Below are 21,567 nucleotides of genomic sequence, written 5' to 3'. Positions count from 1 at the left end.
TAATGCCCTCTTCTGGTGTATCTGAAGACAACACACACACACACACACACACACACACACACACACACACACACACATATATATATATATATCTTTTAAAAAAATCTTAAATCGTTTCTAAAATTTAAGTACGTCTAACCTATCAAACATTACAGCCTGGTGCAGGATACTTCTTCTAGCCTATTGTGTTGTCTGAGACAAAGATCATTTTATTATTAAGTGGTGAGCACCTCACATGTAATTTATTGAGTGCTGTCCGGAAGCTATAACCTAGAATAGTCATCGAGGTGACCACTGCCAATGGACCATGAGCACTAACTGGTTTCCACTGAATGCATATAACTTTCTTCTCTTTTTCTCTTGTAGTGTTGGCAGCTATGCATACCCTTTCCCTGTGCTCCATCCCCAGCCCTGCCTTTATGGCTTTTATACAACTGGAAAGTTGAGTCAAACTCTTATGAAGATAGCATCATCTGTCAATGTCCCTTCTTACTAAAAGCCTCCTACTCTAAGGGTTTTTAGAATTCTAAGGGGCCCCCGGGGTGGCCTTGGGAACCAAAACATAGAACTTTGAAAACCTTGAAGTGGTTCCAAACACAAAGTTTGTGGCCTTAAAAAGCTATTAGTCTTTTTAAAGATTTTATTTATTTATTTTTAAACCATTTATCTATTCCTCTGCGTGGAGCTCCGGGGGCCTTCGTGGGGGGCCCACAGGTCTAGAAAAAGTAACAGCACCATGGCCTCTAATGCTCTAGAACAAAATCCCACAGGAAAAGCATGCTCTTTCATTTATAAACACTCAACTGTGGGTTCCAAACGACACGAGGAAAAAAAGAAATCACCAAGAAGGAACATCCAACTGGCCACAGCCAGAAAAGCCAGCTTCCTGGAAATGCGATAAACAGGACAAGGTTTTGAAGTCCTCAGCCTGGGAGAAGTCCAGGCAACAGCTTGCTCTCTGACGTGGCTGCCATGGGACAAGCCTATTGCCTTTCCCACTGAGCTTCTCAACGCCTTGTGGCTCCTAAAGGTGAAACGTTACCTGCCGGGCACATGCAGTTACTGGGTTCTTTAGAGAAGGCGCTGAGCAGCATGGGTTTCAGGAAGAAGGTGGGACCTCAGCCTCACCTGGTTGAATTTGGGCTCATACTCCACATGGCCCTTGCTGTTGACGTGTAGGATAGGAGATGCGATGGCTTCTGTCAGGTCAAAGCCAAGCCACAGCTTGTTCATAATAGTCTGGAAGAAATCAGAGCACGCGGGGAAGGAGGATGCACTGGCCATCCCACCGCAACAACCCAACCCCCACCCCCACCCCAGGGAGTTTCGCGGGAGAGGGAACACTCTAGCCAGGAAACTTCAGACTCACCTGGGCCACCGCAGAGATGATCAGCTCCCCACCTGCCCCACCGATCACCAGCTTCGATCCCTGGCCTTTGTTGACCAAGATGGAAGGTACCATGGAAGATGGTGGCCGCTCACCTGGAACTGGGGCCGAGAAGCATCACCCACACCCTCCAGGAATACCACCTAACCCTCCTTCAGGCACAGTGCTCCGTCATGGGGGCGACCCACCCAGGGGTTCGCTGCCCTACCCACCCTCCTCCCTTCCTCTTTGAGAGGGGCTGGGCCGGAGGCCTTGCTCTCACCAGGTGGAGGGGTGATCGGGGATGTTGGCATGTGTCTCCAGCATAAGTCTAGAAGCTCGTTGTTAAGGAGGATGCCTGTCCGTGGGGAGTACACCATCGCCCCAAAGCTGCAGATAAGCAATATGGAGACTGGCCTTACCTCTTTGGCTCTCACTAACCTGGGACTTCGACCTCTCAGGACCCGTTATCATAGTACCTTCCAGCACACCAGAGCCCAGCATCACCCACGGCCCTCAAAGATCCCCTTTGATTCCACACCCTCCCCCATCTTTTTTTTTTTTTTTTTTTTTAAAGCCCATGCCAGACTGGACCTGGCTCATGGTCACCTATCAATAGTTTTCCTCAGCAAGGATGTCTCTGGTGCCAGACAAATAAAAGGGAAAGCAAAAGCAAGTGGCTTCCTGCTTAGAGATTAGCAAGGGGAGGTCAGCGGGTGTAGACCAAACTCAGGCGAAGGAGTCTGCAGTGTCAGGAGCAAAGGAGAGAGCCTGCCCACCCACCCCTCCCCCCGGGTCCCCGGATCCCACACACGGTGTGTTGATGGTGCTGGTGGCTGCCACAGCACTGCCATCTTCTCCCAACACAGACACATGAGAGGTGCCCATCCGGTTGCCCCTGACCCCGGTCAGGTTGTAATGGCTGAGCTGGTGGTGGTCACCACGGCCGTCGATCTGCTGGCGGATGCGCTGGGCTAGATCCTCCCGGAGGAGGTCCCGGGAGATGTTCTGGGGTGAGCAGTCAGTGAGTCATTGAGGAGCCGGGGGTCGGGGTGAACCTCAGAGCAGAGGGCAGGATGAGCTCGTTCCCCACAGGGGAACCCTTCCTCCAGTCTACCCTAGAAGGGTCTTCTTTTAGCCTGTGTGAAGCCCAGATCCTACCTGCTTGTTATATCTGGGAAGACCTCAGAACCACTGCCAAGATATCTCTGCCTAGAACTACAAAGAATTCCTACACCTTCCCTCCACCAGTCCTGACCCTCCCTTCATTCTGTATTCTAGGGAAGGGGAGAGGACCCCATGAGTCCCCAGGAGCCTTACCTGTATCCCTGGGTGACTGGAAGGGTCCCATAGCCGCCACCTCTGCCCTACGGCGAACTTGAGAGTCTCTACAAGGTGATGGTACACAGTCACTTCCCCTCCAGGCTGTGCCACCGTCTCTGCAGAGAAGTTGAACCCTGGGGAGGTAGAGAGGTTCTGGGGGTTCTTTGTACAGTGAGGTGAATATTGGACCCCCAAAATATTTACTTTTTTTTAATTCTGAGAGTCCATAAATATTGATTTATATAGCACAAAAATTAATAGGACAAAATATGTTGAGGATTTTGAGACGAGGCATTTATCCTGCATTGTATAGTTTATGTAGGTTAGCCTAACCAAAATTATGGGTGTCTTTTTTTTGTTTGTTTTTCTAGACAGGGTTTCTTTGTGCAGCCCTGGCTATCCTAAGACTTACTCTGTTGACCAGGCTAGCCTCAAACTCAGAGATCCATGTAGTAATAATTAGTTAAATAAATTTTGATGATAGGTTCCATGTTACCTACCCCAATGTTCTGGGTTCTTGAAATACATACATAATATTTTAACTTGCCTAAACTCAATAGCAAGGCCTTTTTTTTTTTAACCTCCATGTGGCTAATCCTCCTCCCTCTGATATTCCCAAATTATTATTTACTAAACTCTATATCCATCTTTGCTGCCTTGGACACAGTTGGACAGTCCTCTTGGGCTGTTCCACGCCCCCACCCCCACACCCCGCTCCTACATTGCAGCTCTGCTCTCTGTCCTGTGCCTTCTCAGACATGAAGTCTTCCCTCTCCTTCTCCTGGCATAACTGACCTCCTTTTTCTCTCTGTCCCAAGCCCAGTAAAATCCTCAGATCCTGCCTCTGTCTGTCCTGCCCAGCCATTGGCTGCTGACATCTTAATTTACCAATCAGAACCAACTGGGGACTGGGTCCCTTATTAGCTCACATACAAACACATAAACTCCCATACAAACAATTTTGGAAGCCCAAACTAACATAATATAAACAGCCACGGATCTAAACTCAGAGTCTGACTGCCGCTGTCTCCTGAGCACCCACATTAAAGGCATGAGCCACTTTGCCAGGCCACATCGTCTTTATAAGTCAGACCCACAGAGAAGAAATGTCCTCTCTTGCCTGTGGTCCAACTTTCCACAATTTCAGTTACCTGAAGTCAGTCATAGTTTGAAAAATATTAAGTGGAAAGTTTCAGAATAAATTCATAAGTTTTTAAATTTTTATTTCTTATATGTAACTACACTGTAGCTGTCTTCAGACACACCAAAAGAGGGCATCAGATCTCATTACCGATGGTTGTGAGCCACCATGTGGTTGCTGGGATTTGAACTCAGGACCTCAGGAAGAGCAGTCAGTGCTCTTAACCGCTGAGCCATCTTTCCAGCCCCTAACAATTCATAAGTTTTAAGTGTCATTCTGAGTAACATGATTATGTCTTGTACTACCTAGCTCCATCATACCAAGGATATAAATCATTCCATTATCTAATGTATTCATACAGTATACTGCTCATTAATCAGTTGTTAATAATAACAGCGCTTCCTTGCCTTTAACTGCATCAGTTTAGACTCTGGCCCTGTCAGTACAGATTGCCCAAAGCCTTATACACACTATATGCTTCCCTATGGCTACATTTGTGGAAACGTTTATATAAATTAGGGGCAGTAAGACACCCACAGCAGCCTTCTCGCCTGTGGGAAGCACTTGTGGCTTCTCTTCGGTATATGTCAATTGCAGCATTGCTGCTGTTGGTCAGCTTGTCATCGCTATGACAAACACCTGTGATAAAATCTGCTTGCGAAGAGAAACGGTTTATTTTGTCACACGGGGTTTACAGGTGTTGTGGAAATATTTAATCTCAAACAGGGCTTCTACTCTGCCTTTGATCATTTAGTTCTCAGATAAAAGACACACACTTGTTATATTTATAGTAAACCTTAGTCAACACTAGAGCTGGGTAGATATCTCCCCTCTAAGCTAGCAGAGTCTATTTTGCCATCAGTAACCCCGTTTTATAATCTGCCATGTTCCATCCTAATCCAACTAGCCAGCCCTCATGGCAATATTTTTATGACTCACCTACCCATGGCGGCTTCCCCCTCTCTCCACCTTCTTCTCCCCCCCACCCCTTGTGATCTTCCTCTGACCCCAAACCCAGGACCCTAAGTCCCATCTATCTCTCTTCTACCCAGCTATAGGCTGTAGGCATCTTTATTCACCAATCAGGGATAACTTGGGGGTGGGGGGCAAGGCCACATAGTGTCACTTGGGTCTATGTGCAGATCCTTTCATCTTTGGGGCAACCAGGTCTTGGGGCAAGTATTTAGCATTACAATGCACAGCAAAAAAATCAAACTTTTATGTAACGGTTTCTGCCTGGGTTTGGTTGGCTCCATTGCTTTGGGGCCTGCAGTGAGACAGTATATCATGCCAGGGACTTGCAGTAAAACAAGAAGCTCAAGGCTTCTGGAAGGTGAAGGAGAGGAAAGGAGAGAAGAAAATACAAGCCCCACTGAGCACATGACTAAACCATCCTTCTGGTCCTACCTTGTAAAGTTCCCATCACTTCCCAGTAGGTCAAGCTCAGAACCAAGCCTACAAGTGTGCACTGGGGCCATATGTCACCTTGACAGAAGTACTTCAGTATGGTGACAGTTGATCTGATTATATAGGCCTGAGAGCTCAGTGGTAGAATTTATGATGAACATGTGCCCCTAGAGGGAATCCATCCTGTGTGCAGCCTGCTGTGTGTCTTCTAGCTTCCAGAACTGTGAGGCCTTGGGCAGTCCCTGCAGGCTCTGATTCTCTGTGCTGTTTCAGCCCTGAGTGTACACACCTGACAGGCAGCTTGATACGTGCAGAGCCTTCTGTTCCTGTGCCCGGAGACTGGGTCACGTATTAAGGAAAAGGATACCACCTCCTTCTGTACAATATAGCCCAGTTCCTGAGACAGAGACCAACTCTAAACATACCATCCTGACCACTGTCCTGGACAGTCTTAGATATCATATTATCTGTTAACCTAGTACATAGAAAAAGACAGTGGCCATATGCTATAATTAGACTATGTTCTGAGTGTCCCCAAGGGTTTACTGAGATTGGAGCCTTGATCCCCACAGTAGCAGCACTCAGAGATGGCTGGACCTTTAAGAGGTAAGACTTGATAGGAAGTCTAAAGACCACTGGGAGGAGTTTGCTATTGGAATGTGCTTCACAGGCGACTCTTTGGTAGTTCTTACAAGAGGGTTGTTAGAAAAGAACCAGGCCTCTTAAGAACTCTACCGCTGGGCTAAACTGGCAACACTAAACTTTTCTTGATAAGTAGCTGTGTCCAGCAATATATTATAGAGTGACGAGAAGCTAATGTGTTCCCTCAAAGTCTGCGATGAGCTGAGAGCTCAGCTTCTCCTCGCGTGGGGCTGAAGAGCAGAGGGGAGGCCCGAGAAGGTCTTACCTTTCAGCACGTTGAGAATGAAGCTAAGAATAGCGCCCCCTGCAGGTGGCGGCGGCGAGTACAGGGTATAGTTTCCTAGGGGCATCTCCAGGGGTTCCACCACTTCAGGCTGGAAGGCAGCCAAGTCCTGAACTGTCAGCAGGCTTCCTGGAGAGAGATGGTGAGAGCCCCAGGTGTAGATGGGGATTGCCAAAGAACAATCAAGAGTTGCAACTCCTCTCAGGACGTATGGAGAAGTTTCTCTTGACTGCTAGCGATGGAGCCTCAAGAGGATGGATGGACGGAGTGGCATAGGGTGGTGGGCAGAGAGTAGGTGAAGGCAAATGGGAAATAGGAGGAGATGGAAGATCAGCTTGGCCACCCAGATCTGCCATAGCCTCCTTACAGGCAGATGTGCAAAAACTCCACCCCTTGAGGCTCTGGACCACCAAGAACCCTAAGGCTAGCAACGATCAGGCTGGACCATATGGGTACTTGGCCTCCCTCGAATCCCTGGAGAACCCCGTGGTACTGGAGGGTCTGGGAAAGGTGTGACTTTAACCCCCAATGCCCAGAACTTGACTCTTCTTCCTAGCTTTGTGTTGGAGTGTTAGTTCAGCTAACCTTGCTTGGCAATGTCTTCCACCAGCATGCGGCCCAGTCTCCCTGTGTATAAGGTCTCCGCACCCTCCGTGGCTACAGTCTCCAGGGTGTTGGCCAGTGCAGGCCATGGGAATGGGTCCTGAGATCTCAAAGTTTCTGTCCCATTGAAGAAGAGCTGTCTAGGGGGGTAGGAGGCAACCTCAGGCTGATGCCAGATCTCAGAGGACACTCACATACCTGCAGAGCCCTAGAGAAATCTTCAGGATTCTTCTCTGGGTAACAGCCAGGGTCCCGGCACTGAAGCACAGCAGAACTGGTTGTCTAGATGTGGGGCTGATGCTACCACCCACACTCCTGGCTATGAAACCTTCCTGGTGTCCCAGGCTTACTCTGTTACCTCCTGGGAGGACCCATCACTGAGCTAGCAGAGCAAAAAAGGCTATATGCCATTCCCAAAGACAAGCAGAAGGAAGCCAGTGCCGAGGAAGTAAGCTATCCTTAGTCCAAATTAGGTTCTGACTGGAGGAGACAGAAAAGCATTGGTTGTAAATGGCCCTGGCCCTTCCCCTCCCCCAGGAAAGACCGCAGTGCCTCTTGGACTGTGGCTGAACTCGGGTGGGATACGGATTTGAGGCCTACCCTACAATGTTCACCTCAGGGTTGATGCCTTCAAGCGGGGCCGCAGGATGCTGTTGTTGAGGAACTGGCTGAGGATAAAGGGCACACGGAAACCCTCTCGGAGCAGTGCAATGGTGGGCTGGAAAAGCTGAGCCCAAGGCAGGCGTCCGTGGCGGCGGTGGGCCTCAGCATAGCCGCGGAGCTCCCCAGGAACCCCGATCCACTGGGCCCCTGCATAACATGCATCTTTCCTTAGCCCAGAACAATACTCTCACCCCAGCTTCTGGAGCCCATGCTTGACCATAGCGCTCCCGGCATCGACCTCTTGCGGCCGCCCATTGCCTTCCGTATAAAGTCGACACAGAAAGACTGCTATTAGGTTACTGATCATTACAATAGGCAGAATGAAGCCGAGGCTACACCACTCCCACCGCAGAGCCTACTCTGCCCTCTAATAAACTGGACCCAGGATTCCTGTTCCATCAACCCATATCCATTGGGCTCCCCAAGACTGGTCTTCCCTTTGGAACATCCCCTTACTCAGTCTCCGCCCAAATAAACTTTCTATCACACCCCAGAAGGTCAGGGGGTCCAAGTCTCCCCATGACCAGATGCTGTCCCCAAAGCCCAGGGTTTCACAGCCTCTCCATGAGACATACTGACCCTTTGTGGGGGGCTGCTCTGGACAAGCCCATAACAGAGTGAGTTCTTCTAAAGAACCCTTCCCAAGCTGGGTGTGGTGGCCCACACCTTTAATCCCAGCATTTGGGAGGCAGAGGCAGGTAAATTTCTGAGTTCAAGGCCAGCCTGGTCTACAGAGTGAGTTCCAGGACAGCCAGGGCTACACAGAGAAACCCTGTCTCGAAACAAACAAACAAAGAACCCTTCCCAAAATTTGACCATGCTCCAGTGAGTACATTTACAATACAAATTGGGCTTGATTTTTTTTTCTTTATTTATTCTTTTTTTGTGGGGAGGAGGTGTGAGAGGATGGTGGGGAGCAGACATGGGAGGCCCGGGAAGTTTGATTGGGGTGCATGCTGTGAAATTCCCAAATAATCAATAAGAATATTCTGTTGGTGGGGGTGGGGGTAAGAACCCTTGCCAAGGCCTTACCTGTGCCCAGTGTCAGGACATTTTTACACTGGTCCAACAGGCCCTGGTCATAGCTGGCTGGCACTGTCTCCCGAGCATTGATGATCTCTACCTTGCCTGGAGTTGAGATGGGGTGAGAGATGGCCCCAATTTGTTCTAGGTCTTGGTTTCCATCTCTCTGCTAACCCTTGGAACACTACCTACCACCAGGGCTTCACACAACAGAGACTAAGGTAGTTTAAGGGTCCCAAGAGTACCCGGGAAGAGGCATGCAAGAAACGAGTGCCCCATGACAGACAGAAGCCTTTTCTCCCCAGGGGGCATCCCGTGAGGGCCCACCTGTTGATGCATTGTAGATGGTGAAGACAACCCCTCCGCCCAGGCCCATGCTCTGAGGGTTAACAACACCAGTACAGACCAGGGCAGCGATGGCGGCATCCACAGGTGAGCCCCGCTGCTGGAGGATGGCTCTAGGGGACATGACACAGAATCAAAGATCTGTCTTCCCTACTTCATCTCGTCCTGGGCTCAACTGACTGGCACTCACTGGGAAACAGCAACAGATTGATGGTCTGTCAGCTGGCACCAAACCCCAAGGGAGTGAGAAGACACACCAAGATGCCCCTCAAATCCAGCTACCCATTGGTCTGCCATCACAACCGATAGATTATAAAGCATGATGGCATTGCCACGTCCCTGTGGCATATATAAGGTGGTTCCCAGTTTACAAATGATGCTGTTACCATTGTCCCTTGGAGCTCTCTGCAACACTAGCTCATTGCAATAGGTAGAACCTGGGCTCTTGTAACTTATCCTGAGACTCCATTGTTTAAACCTTTAGTGGGTGAACCCAGGATCCTTCACCAGGGTCCAGTACTTGAACTGGTGAGTTTTACCTCTTTTTCTTTGACCCCAAGCCTATGACAATGCCCTTGGAGACAGCTGTCCCCTTATTTGTCCAAAGGGCAGATCCTTCAACTTCAAATTGTTGGTGAGACTGGCCTGTGTCATAGTGGGTCTTGGGACAAAAGTACAGTCTTCATGGCTCAACAAGAATCACTTCTTTCTTCACACACAGAGACCCTCCTCAGCACCTCTAGGTGTTAGAATTACCATTTAACCTCCAGGTATCAGAAGGAGGTCAAAACCCACAAGGGCAGACCTAGGTCTCCTCCCAAAACTGTGTGGGACCTCTGACCCCACATCTTCCCTTGACTTCATTGTCTGTGAGCCAACCAGGCCATCTTGGACTCTGCCTCACTGTGGCTCCTTAGTATAGGTGGGAATGCCATCATTACATGTGTAATCCTGGAATGGAATGGAGCCCGGACCATGAACGAAAACAAGGACCATGAATGAAAAAAAAGACTGCTATATATTGTCAGGTGTGGTACAATTTTTTCAAGACTGAAACACACACACACACACACACACACACACACACACATACACACACTGTGTGGAGGCCAGAAGAGGGCATTGGAGGCCCTGAAGCTGGAGTTACAAGAGGATGTGAATGCTGGCCCATCACTCCAGCCTTATGAGCACAGATTCTTAAAAAAAAAAAAAAAACAGATTTATTTATTATATGTAAGTAAGTACCCTGTAGCTGTCTTCAGACACACCAGAAGAGGGCATCAGATCTCATTATGGATGGTTGTGAGCCACCATGTGGTTGCTGAGAATTGAACTCAGGACCACTGGAGCCATCTCTCCAGCCCCCAAAGCCCTTTCTACACTCAGCTTCTTCAATGCCCATCTTTACCCCCTGGAAGTCCTAACATCGAGCCTTTGGTCCATATCTGAGTCCATCCGTGCAATGCTAACTCTATCCTTAAGACTTCTGGATTTCCTTCCTTTCTCTTCCCTGAAGTTGAGACTCTTCTGTGCAATCGTCTACCGACGCCTCGCTGCGGGGTAAGAAGCACTGCACACCACCATGATCTAAACTGCACATTTTCTTTCCCTTCCATTTCTAACCCGGCAACAGTCTGCTATTCTTGCTCTCACAGGCTTAGAGAATGCCGTAACCATTTGCCAATTTACTCTGTCCTTCACCCTGGGGAGTCATCCTTGATGGCCGGTCTCTTCCACTCCTGTTGACCACATGGGAGGTACCCCATGTCCACCACCGTGGTCCAAGCTATCAGTCCCTGACGAGTTTCTGGGTTTCTGCAGTGGATTGTTGTACCTGGCCTCAAAGTGTGTGCCTGATTTCTGTCCATTTCAGGAATCTGGCCAGTGTGCCACCGGATATCCCAGTAGTTGATGACTAGACACTTTAGACCAAATTCCCACAGAGAACTAGGAAAGCCGGACAATTCAGAAACGCGTGCTATGAAGGCTCTGGCGGCAGGGAGGACGTTCATGGTGAGGGAGGCAGGCCTGGCACCTGCAGCTGCTTTTCCCTGGAGGACATTGCTGTGTTTACACAGATAGCTCAGAGGCAGAGTGGTGTGTCAGCATCCTCTGACCGATGACTCAGGGAAGAGATGGTGTTTGTGCCCCACACCTTAGGATGGGTCCTTTTCCAGAGGTAACATCCAGAATTAGACTAGGCCTCTCCATATAGGGGCCCAGCTGCAAATCATCTAGTTACTAGAACTATAAAGGAGATCCCAGAATTATAACATTATAATCCTAAGGCCTTAAAATATTAAAAAATACTTTTATTAACTTATTATTTGGGCTTATTAATTATTTTGGGTTTTGGTTGGGTTTTATCGTATTTATTTATTTATTTATTTATTTATTTAAGACAGAGTCCTAGACTATAACCCAGGCTAACTTCATACTTGTGGTGATCCTCCTGCCTCAGTCTCCAAGTAGTAGAATTACAGGAGGGGAAGACTATGTTTAGTCCAAAAATTTTTAAATTAATTAATTTATTTTTATGTATATGAGTACACTGTAGCTGTCTTCAGACACACTGTGTCTGAAGAGGGCATCAGATCCCATTACAGATGGTTTTGAGCCACCATGTGGTTGTTGGGATTTGAACTCGGGACCTTTGAAAGAGCAGTCAGTGCTCTTACCCACTGAGCCATCTCACCAGCCCCCTGTGGATCTTTTAAGATTGTCTGTGTTTTTTTCTTTTGCTATATCTCCTTGCTGTCTTGTTCATTTGCCACCTAGCATTGGAAAGCTGCTATAACAATTGCTACAAATAAAATTTCTGGGGGAGGAGGTTGAGACAGGGTTTCTCTGTGTAACCCTGGCTGCCCTGGAACTAGTTCTGTAGACCAAGATGGCCTCAAATTCACATGAGATCTGCCTACTTCTTCCTCCCAAGTCCTGGGATTAAAGGTGTATACTGCCATCATCCAACATGCTAAAAATAGTTTTGGGTGGTGGTGGTGGTGGATGAAATGGAGAAAATTAGGGAAGGAAGAACCCCTATTGGAGATTTGAACTGGTGTTACCAGGGAGAGCAAGATGCTTCCCAGACAAGACTTTCCTAGTCTCTGAATGGAAGGACCTGGTTACAAGAAGCAGTCCAGCAGTGACCAGCTCTTACTTCCCATGACACCATCCTCCAGCTGGGCATGGGGACTCAAGTCTTTAGTCCTAGCACTTGAGAGGCAGAGGCTGGAGGATAATGGTAAAGTCAAGGTTGCCTGATGTATCTAGTGACTTCCAGGCCAACCAGGGATATGGAAATAACTGAAAACACTTACACACACACACATTATATATGCATACCGTCCTTGGTTAGGTCTTGACTTCAGGTCTGGCTAAAGGAATATGCAAATTGATCCTGAGACACCTGGGGCCAGTAGACAGGAATGTCCTCTAGGACTGATGATCATGTTGGGGAGGTCCCCATGAATGAGATCCTTAGTCCACAACTTGGCACTCTTAGTGGAATATTTAAGATGTGTTTTGATTAGTTTTCTATTGATGTGAGGAGACATGACCAAGGCGACTCTTATTTAAAGCATCTAATTGGGGGCTTGCTTACAGTTTTAGAGGGTTAGTTCATGATCATCAAGGCAAGGAGCAGACAGGCAGGCATGATGCTGGAACAGTAGCTGAGAGCTTTGTATCCTCATCCGCAGGCAGCGGGGAGAAGGAAGGGGAGGGGAGAGGGGGAGGAAGAGGAGGAGGAGGAGGAGGAGGAGGAGAGAGAGAGAGAGAGAGAGAGAGAGAGAGAGAGAGAGAGAGAGAGCAAGTAAGAGAGCACGAGGGAGCACAGGCCTGGGTTAGGTTTTTGAAACCTAAAAGCCCACCCTTATTGACACACCTCCTCCAATAAGGACACACCTCCTAGTCCTTCCCAAACAGTTCCACTAATTGGTTACCAAGCATTAAAATGTATGAGCCTACAGGGATCTTTCTCACTCAAACCTCCACAAGATGTGTAGCCTCATGAGAGGTCTTCTGGGGACTGGAGTCATGCCTTGATGTTCCCTCCCTAGCTCTCCAGTTTTTATCTCAGCCGTGAAGTGAGACTCTTTGCCATATGCTGCTCCAAAACAACAGGACCAACAGGACTGTGGTCAAAACCCCTAGAACAGGAGGCCAAATAAACATCCTTTTATCAGTGATTCCTGAGGTATTTGTTATGATAATGGAAATCTGACTAACACAACATGTGTAAAATATTACACATACAACATTAGTTGTTCTTGCAGGGGACTGCCACACCCACTCCTGTGAAGTCTGCATGGCAAGCCCAAAACTTGGACACAGTCCTGAGGCAAAAAGTTTCATGGAAACTTAGTCTCCTGGAGTCTTGGCATCCCATAGCACGAATGCTCCAAAATTGTCCCTCCATCAGTCAGTGAATGATTCTGTGTGTTTTCCTTCAATATTGTTTTATTATAAGTGCCTCTAAGGATTGATTTTGACATATAGCTAAGTTAGATTAGACTCCACCAGTGTTCCAATATCCTAGGAAATTGTTGAGCCAACCTTGGACTTTGATTTTAGTAAGAATGCTACTCATTCAGACAAAAAACCTCCCATGTAGACAGAGAGATAGTGAAAGAAATCAGACATTACAATGTATTGGAAAAGAGCTAGAAATCTCAGAGCTAGTTCTACAAAGTAAACTTCGAATAACAGCAAACTTAGAGTCACTCCCATGTGCAGGAATTTACAATGACTTAGGAAGTAGGTGTGTTGTGGTCTAAGAAGGAACTAGAGTAAATACTTAGAATAACAGCTGAGTCACTCCCATACACAGGGATTTACAATGGCCTAGGGGGGAGGTGGATTATACAATAGACTAGAATTGGAACTATGGCAAGGGCCCTGGCTTCTAAGAATAAGCTGACCTTAGGTAGGTCCCAGTGGTAAACAGTGAATTTTATCCCAGTTGTAAATACTGCCTGGTTCCTGTCAGGTTTTGTGTATGCATTTCTCTGTTTTGTGTAAAGAGTTACTTTGCGTTGGGTAACTTCAATGTATCTTGGCCGATGTGTCACCTAACTTCCTTGTTTTCTTCTGTATTATAAGTCTGATGCTCACTTTGAGAAATTACATTCAGATACAGCACTCTCTCTGTGTCAGTATCTGTTTGTCAGTTTCACTGGCTCCTTGCTCACCTGAATACTGGGACCCTGATTCTCCTGCGGGTTGAGGGGCCGACTGAGTCCGGTTGGCGGCAGGGGACCAAGGTTTGATTCCCAGTACCCATACTGTGGCTCACAACTCTTTGTGCCTTCAGTTTCAGGGGAGCTGGTGTCTCTGTTTGATCTTTGACCTCTGAAGGCACAAGGCATGAATGTGATCATGTACATACATGCAACAAAATACTCATACATATAAAAATAAAATTAAAGCCGGGCAGTAGTAGCCTTTAATCCCAGAACTTGGGAGGCAGAGGCAGGTGGATCTCTGAATTCGAAGCCAGCCTGATCTACAGAGTAAGTCACAGGACAGCCAGGGCTACACAGAGAAACCCTGTTTTAAAAAACAAACAAACAAACAAACAAACAAAATAAATAAATAATTAATTAATTAAAAAGGTATAGCTTCTGACTTAAAGGGATTCCTGCTGATCATATTATGATAATCTGTGCAGAAGGAGGAGAAGAGGAGGAGGAGGAAGAGGAGGAAGAGGAGGAGGAGGAAGAGGAAGTGCTAGATAGGAGCTAAGAGTACTTGCTGCTCTTCCAGAGTACCACTGTTCAGTTACCAGCACGCACATGGCTACTCACAACCATCCATAACTCCACACCTGGTGGCCTTTTCTGACCTCTTTGGGCACCAGGCACACAAGTGGTGTACATACTTGCATGCCTGTAAACTTCCATACACATAAAATATTTCTTTAAAGAAAAAGAAAAAAAAAACCAAACAAACAAAATATAAATATAAAGCATAATAAAACGGGGCAATCCTCCTCCCTGAGTCAATAGTAACACTCTAGAGTGTAAGGTCAGGGAAAGGAGATCATGGTTAAAGCACATTGTTAATTAGTAATGACAACATTGTAAATTTGGGAATTCACTTTTGTTTTGTCTTTCTTCGGTCACATGGGACTCCAACCCACTAGTGGAGTCTGCCAGCAAGAGGCCATTACCAGATGCTCAATCTTGGACCAGTGCCCTGAGGCAAGATAAGCCTCTTCTTTATGACTTTTATATTATAAGCCTCGTCTTTATGACTTAGTCAGAAACAACTTGTAATTTGTTATCATGTGTTTCTTAAGCTGTATCTCAAACATAAATTCAACATGTGTACCTTTAAAGAAAACTAGTTGGGTTTTTTGTTTGTTTTTGAGACTGAGAATTAGGGCTTTAATTGTATGGGGGAATGAATGCTTTAGCCCTAAGCTACATTCCTGGACATAAATAGCAACCATAAGTCAACAGGAATGGAAGGAAAAAAGAAATCAAGATAAAAGCAGAGAGTGATACAAGGAGAAACAAATACACCAGCCATTATAATCACCAGCCAAGGGTGTGGCTGAGATCCAGCCTCTGCCTACTTTGCTCAAGGCCCAGGCACTTAGCTGCCAACACTCAAAAGAGAAATCAACAAAGCCAAATGCTGCCTGTATAAGGCCCACTGGTTCAGTCTCATCATGGCAGATCAGGAGCAAAGACCCATTACAGGCCCCTGTAAACATCCAAAAGATGCTACTCAGAGTCTTGCTATGTGGACCAGGCTGGTTTCAAACTCAGAATCTTCCCACGTACTGGGTTTGTAGGTAGGTGTCTGGCACCATGCTAGAAAGGTTTTTATATTTAAGACAAACAAACAAAGAAGGTGTGTGGATACATGTGTCAGTGTGAATAAACTGGACACGTTTCTTGAAAGGGGTTTGCTAGCTTGTTGTAATTCACACAAAGAAATAGAAACTTGGGTTGGTGACGTGGTTCAGTGGGACAAGGAGCTCGCTGCCAAGCCTGGTGATTTAAGTGCCTTTTTCAGAAACCACATGATGAAAGAAGAAAACTAACTCTGTCCTGTTTCCCTCTCTCTCTTCCTCCTCCTCCCCTTCCCCCTCCCTCAATAAATAAATAAGTGTAAATATTTAGAACATAGAGACTTGGAACCTGCTAAAGAAACAGAAGCCACTGTTTAAAGGTTTCACATTCATGTACACAAAGCCTTCAAGCAGAGAGGGGATCTCAGCTTTCTGTTACTGTAACAAATACTGAAATAGTCAACTCTTATAAAGAAAAGGGTTATTTTGATTCACGGCCCAGGAGTTGTAGTCTGTGGGCCAGTGTGTCTGTGGCTCTGTGTTTGATAGCACAGAATCAATCTCCCAGAGGGTGAAAAAAGAGAAAATGGAGAAACAGGGGTCCCCCAGTCCTCTTCCAGGGCATGCCCCAGTACTCACAAGGCCCCCTACTCTACCCACCCCTTAAAGTTCCATCGCTTCCCAAATGCAAAAAGTGGAGAGCTCACCCTTAATAGGACCCCGAGGAGACCTGTGAGATCCAAATTAGTGCAGAAGGCTTAGCCAGTAAATTCTTCTTAATATGTAAAGGTGGAGCGGCCCATTTTAAAACAACACAAAATAAGCCTCTATCTTCCAGAGAAGAGAGAGAGAGACAGAGAGAGACAGAGACAGAGACAGAGAGATCACCTTTGCGGTGGGTACTATCATCTGGGAGTGATCTAGAATCACCTGGGCGACTGGCGCATGCGTGAAGGGATTCTCTTGATTAGGTTAGTTGCAGTGAGATGATCCACCTGCTGTGGTTTGATGGTTTCTGGAGAGAGACCCTGGACTGTAAGGAAAGGAGAAATAAACCGAGTTCTTGTTTTCCTTGTTCTCTCTCTCTCTCTCTCTCTCTCTCTCTCTCTCTCTCTCTCTCTGTCTCTCTCTCTGTCTCTCTGTCTCTCTCGACCAAGCTGGCCTCCAACTCAGAGATCTGCCTGCCTCTGCCTCCAGAGTGCAGGGATTAAAGGGGTGTGCCACCACAGCCCGTCTTGTTTGCTGTCTTGAGTGTGGATGTGACTGTCCCTTCAAGTGCCTGTTGCCTTGACTTCTGCACCATGATGAACTGAATCTTGAACTGTGAGTCAGAATAAAGTTGTTGTCATTGGGGTATTTTAGCACAGTGATGGGAAAAGAAAACACAGCTTCCTGGTTCTTTATGGGATCAGCAAATATGATAAACGTGTGGCTCATGGGGTGCAGCGTGTGTCTGGTGTGCGCAAGAGCCCTGGAGTGAATCCACACGTGGAACCTAACCTAAGCTGACGAGGCATTGCAACAAAAGAAAATCACAGAGATTGCTGACCATCAAGACAAAAATTAGTAAGTCCAATTGTGATCATCTATGATATAAAAAGTCATATTGAATCCCTATTAAGCGGAGTTCATGCTAGGAATACAAAGGAGGCTTAAGACTTGCTGCATATTAAAGGGAGAGAAATAACAAGACAGAAAACACATCTAATGGACAACCTAATAAAAAAAAAAATGGCAGCTAGAGGGTAGGGAATCGCTCCATGCTGCTAGGCATGATGGCTCCCAACTGTAATCACCCTGGGGATGACTAAGCCAAGGGAATTGTCCTGATAACACAAAAACCCTCTCTCCGGGAGGGAGAGAGGGTCACAGGACAGAAACCTCATGAACAGTGATCCTACCTAACCATGCAACAGAGTTACAGATCTGTTTGTATTTCCTCCCACAAAGTCAGGGCTGTGTCCCTCTTGGTTACATTGTGTCCCTAGGTTATGACAGAGTGTAGTTGTTCCTCATTTTACCCTGATGGAAATGTAACGGGGAACCTCATGTATGTTAGGTCAGTACTGTACCAGTGAGCATGTGCCTACCCCTCCCATTTTTTAAAAAAAGGTTTGTTTATTTATTTTATGTATATGAGTACACACTGTAGCTGTACAGATGGTGGTGAGCCTTCATCTGGTTGTTGGGAATTGAATTTAGAACCTCTGCTCACTCCAGCCAACCCCATTCGCTCTGGTTGGCCCTGCTTGCTCCCACCCAAAGATTTATCTGTCTTCTGACCCACCAGAAGAGGGCTTCAGATGTCATTACCGGTGGTTGTGAGCCACCATGTGGTTGCTGGGATTTGAGCTCAGGACCTTCAGAAGAGCAGTTGGTGCTCTTACCTGTTTAGCCATCTCTCCAGCCCCGTTCCCATTTTTAATCTATGACAAATGTATTAGATGTTGCAGGGCCCATGACTTACCCACATGTATCCCCAACCCCAGAGGGATAAGCCTGGAGCCTGGGTCTATAGTAGCCCTGCTATAGTAGGGCTATATTCCTACTAGGGAGTTGCAAGAGGTGAGGCAGCTTCCGGGGCCTGGCTTCCCTCCCTTGGGAAATGTGATCAGTCTGGGTCAGTAAAAGGCTGAAACATTTCCCATGTACTTGTTCCCAAGGAAGCAACAGGCTTCTCTGATGTCACCACGACAGCCTGGACAGGCTCACTCAGCCGTGTGTGTTCACACAGGCGTTTGCATACACGTGTGCCATCCATAAGTGCAAAGAGCTTTTCATCCTGAGCCCCAGTGGTTGGGGAAGGCGGTCACTTCCTAGTGAGCTGGCCGGGAATATGGAGAACAAGGAAGGTCTCAGAACAAGTTTCAGGCTGAGAGGAAGAAAGAGGAGAAACTGAAGCCCAAGTCCTGGAAGATGAGAACCAGGAGCCACACCCTAATCTTCCCTTGGGTCCTGAGATCTTGGCCTATGTCCAGATGAATCCAGGCAAATGACTGTCTACAGAGCTACTGAAGGAACTCATCCACTGTGTGAGGTGAATTCACCTGTGTGTTCCCAGCTGTCCCATGAAGGAGGTGGCAGCCTAAAAGCCACATCACAGAGTGGAAACTGAGGCCCACATGGTGCCATAGAGCTTGGCTTGTGTGACTGCTCTCCTCTGAACGAAGAATGCAACCCTTGGATGCCAGGTGGACATGAAGCAGCAGGAAACACTCAGCCTTTGGGGTTCAATTGTCACCCCAACCTGTAGCCCAGAGTCAGTCCAGATGACAGCCCTCCAGAAACTTATTCGCCAGAACCCCAAAGCAGCCTTACCTTCTATGATTTTGGTAAATAAGGGTGTGGCCATTAAGTACCTAGGGTTGGGCACACTGGTGTCCCAGGGGAGAGGTGAGGGACTTTAGAAAGACTGACCCTTCTACAGCCTTCCCATCCTGGCAAGAACAGCAGCAGCAACAGTAGGGGAGAATACCAGTAGCACCAAGACTTCCCACGGTGACACTGGCCAGGTTCTTCCCCTGGGCAGACATCCAAAGTCAAATGGAAAGCTCTTGGCCAGGAGACACACAACAGCACCTAGCCTGGCTATGGTCACCAAGCACTCTTTTATGGTAAGCAGCTGGGTCCATAGGTTCCCTCCCACCCTTGACTTCTTAAAACAAGAACAGGAAGCAAGAAGAGTTTAACAAAACACTGTGGGGGAACCCACATCCGCTTTCCACCAGGGGAAGCTTGAGAGTTTAGAGTGCAGGCTCTTAGCACCAACCACAGCCTGGCCCTTGCAGACCAATGCTCCCTGTTCAGAGAGCCTTCCCACAGATAGTAGAAGCACGCCCCTTTGTTCATGGAGGCTGCTCTTCTGGCTGGTTTTCTGTGGGGCCTGAGCGTGCACACATACCCCACCTCAGTTACAATTTTGCATTCTGGAATGATTAAATAGATGCTGCATCTCACGGAGACAGAGCAACTGTTGGTCTTAACTCTTGCGTCCCTTGGGAGCGCCATGTGACGTAGAAAGGACTGTCCCTACTGATCCAGGCTGCTATTCCCATGGAGTTCCAAATTAAATGTAGACGTGAATCCTCCAGGAAGTCTGGGAACTCAGAGGACCAGGTTAGCAGGGTTGAGGGCTACTGTGAGAGAGGGAGGTGGAAGAGAATGGGTAGACAGATGGAATAAGGGAGGAGGGAAGGAAGGCAGGACAAACAGAAGGAAGGAAGGACAGAAGGAAGGACAGACAGAAGGAAGGAAGAATGGACAGAAGGAAGGATAGACAGAAGGAAGGATGGAAGGAAAGACAGATGAACAGACAGACAGAAAGAAGGATGGACAGAAGGAAGGAAGGAAGGACAGACGGATTGAAGGACAGACAGACAGAGGAAGGACAGATGGAAGGATAGACAGAAGGAAGGAAGAAGGAAGGACAGACAGACGAAAGGTGCATTCAATAACAGTCCAAAAAAGCATAATAGCATGGTATTTTGGACCAGGACCACCACTCTGCCTGCTGCAGGACCCAGCCTTGGGTTTACAAAGCACTTGAACCCTGACAGTGGGCTACCAGGCAGATATTCTGGGAAGGAGACCCAGATGACTGGAAGAAAGGAGAGACTTGCCCAGGTTTCAGGGCCCCAGTGGGAGGCAGGGGACCAGGAGTGACTTCTTGCCTCAGGGTAGTCCTGTGGCAGCATGGTGGGTAGCATAGGCTTCCCATGGGCTGGGTTTCCTGGAAGGTCAGGAAACAACCACTGTAGCTTCTCTCTGTCTCTGTCTCTCCGCCTTTCTCTCGGTCTGTCTCTCTGTCTATCTCTCTGTCTGTCTCTGTCTATCTCTGTCCCTGTCTGTCTCTCTCTCTCCCCCCTCTTCCTCTCTCTGTCTCTCTCTCTCTTTCTCTTTTTCTCTCTGTGTCTGTCTCTGTCTGTCTCTCTCTCTCCCTCCTTCCCAGCCTCCACATCAGTCACTCCACTCACCAAGGCCAGACCCTGCCACAGAGAGGGAGGTCCTGACAGTTGTAACGTGCTTTTTTATACTGGCCCTGGGAGGTATTGTGTATTGCAAGGTAGACCAATGTATGGAACCCTGAAGCCCGTTGCCCAGGTTTCTAAAAAAGGTCCAGTCTTGATCAGAACCAGCATGGACAAAGTCACAGGTCTCATCCAGTGTGCCTTTCCAACCAGCACTGTATAGTCGATCTTCTTCAATAATAGACTCACACCATCTTGGCAATGCTGTCCCGAGTCCCTGTCTTCCCTATGGACACACATACACCATTCTGTGCAAGGGCCCTGGGACTGCTGTAGGAAGCCAAACCACACATGGCCTTTACCCCACCGCAAGCACGGCCGGCACTCGCGTGTCCCTCTTCACACCCCCACCACAGTTACACAGTCTCCAGGCACAACCCTCTAGCTGCCAAGGGCCACTGAGCTCACACCCACTTTTTACTCACCGTCCAATATCCGAGCAGATCTTGGAGTCAGCCGCTACCGCAGCACGCGTGAAGGCTCCGGGACCACAAGAGGCTTGACGAGGAGAAAGGACCGCAGCCAACACAACGATAACCAGACCCAGACCTACACCCAGCAGGACCAGGCAGACCGTGGCCCTGTGACCCCATGCCATGGCTCAGTGGTCCAGGGAGAGAGAGGGAGGCAACTGGACACACAGGGCAATGGACAGACAGAGACAGACAAACTGACTGACAAACTGAAGGGAAAAGAAGCTACACAGGGTGATCTCAGGCTACTGGACAGAAGGGAAAGATTGATGGGTCAAGACAGACAGCCACACAGGCCAGACAACTGGACAGAAAGGATGACGGACAGCCTTACAGATAGGTGGCCAGGCAGGTTACAGAGGAGAAACAGGAAGCCAGCCAGCCTGGGCTTATGGATAGACAGACGGCAGGCTGTGGCCAGGCTGCTGCTACACTCTCCTCCAGAGGCAGAACTAGCCACAGGTCTGAA

The 21,567-nt window shown here is 47.9% G+C and overlaps 1 protein-coding gene across 2 annotated transcripts in view; it reads right to left on the bottom strand.

The window, feature by feature from the left end:
- Positions 1–21,567, bottom strand: part of Ggt5 (gamma-glutamyltransferase 5) — a 25,263-nt gene extending 3,696 nt beyond the window's left edge. The window contains exons 1-11 of one of the 2 annotated variants that reach the window (XM_021174388.2): positions 21,051–21,567; positions 8,779–8,909; positions 8,461–8,556; positions 7,380–7,575; positions 6,748–6,905; positions 6,145–6,291; positions 2,687–2,823; positions 2,181–2,374; positions 1,650–1,756; positions 1,370–1,488; positions 1,129–1,239 (exon numbers count right to left, since the gene is read on the bottom strand). In XM_021174388.2, coding sequence (XP_021030047.1) covers positions 1,129–1,239; positions 1,370–1,488; positions 1,650–1,756; positions 2,181–2,374; positions 2,687–2,823; positions 6,145–6,291; positions 6,748–6,905; positions 7,380–7,575; positions 8,461–8,556; positions 8,779–8,909; positions 21,051–21,223 — 1,569 coding nt within the window. In that variant the 5' untranslated portion in view covers positions 21,224–21,567. The remainder of the gene's footprint in view (positions 1–1,128; positions 1,240–1,369; positions 1,489–1,649; positions 1,757–2,180; positions 2,375–2,686; positions 2,824–6,144; positions 6,292–6,747; positions 6,906–7,379; positions 7,576–8,460; positions 8,557–8,778; positions 8,910–21,050) is intronic. The other variant, XM_029482998.1, reaches the window with a different exon arrangement.

Source organism: Mus caroli, chromosome 10 (assembly GCF_900094665.2).
Source record: "Mus caroli chromosome 10, CAROLI_EIJ_v1.1, whole genome shotgun sequence".
NCBI lineage: Eukaryota > Metazoa > Chordata > Mammalia > Rodentia > Muridae > Mus > Mus caroli.
The sequence above is the reverse complement of the archived record's forward strand: the minus strand, read 5'-3'. Positions and strand labels throughout refer to the sequence as shown.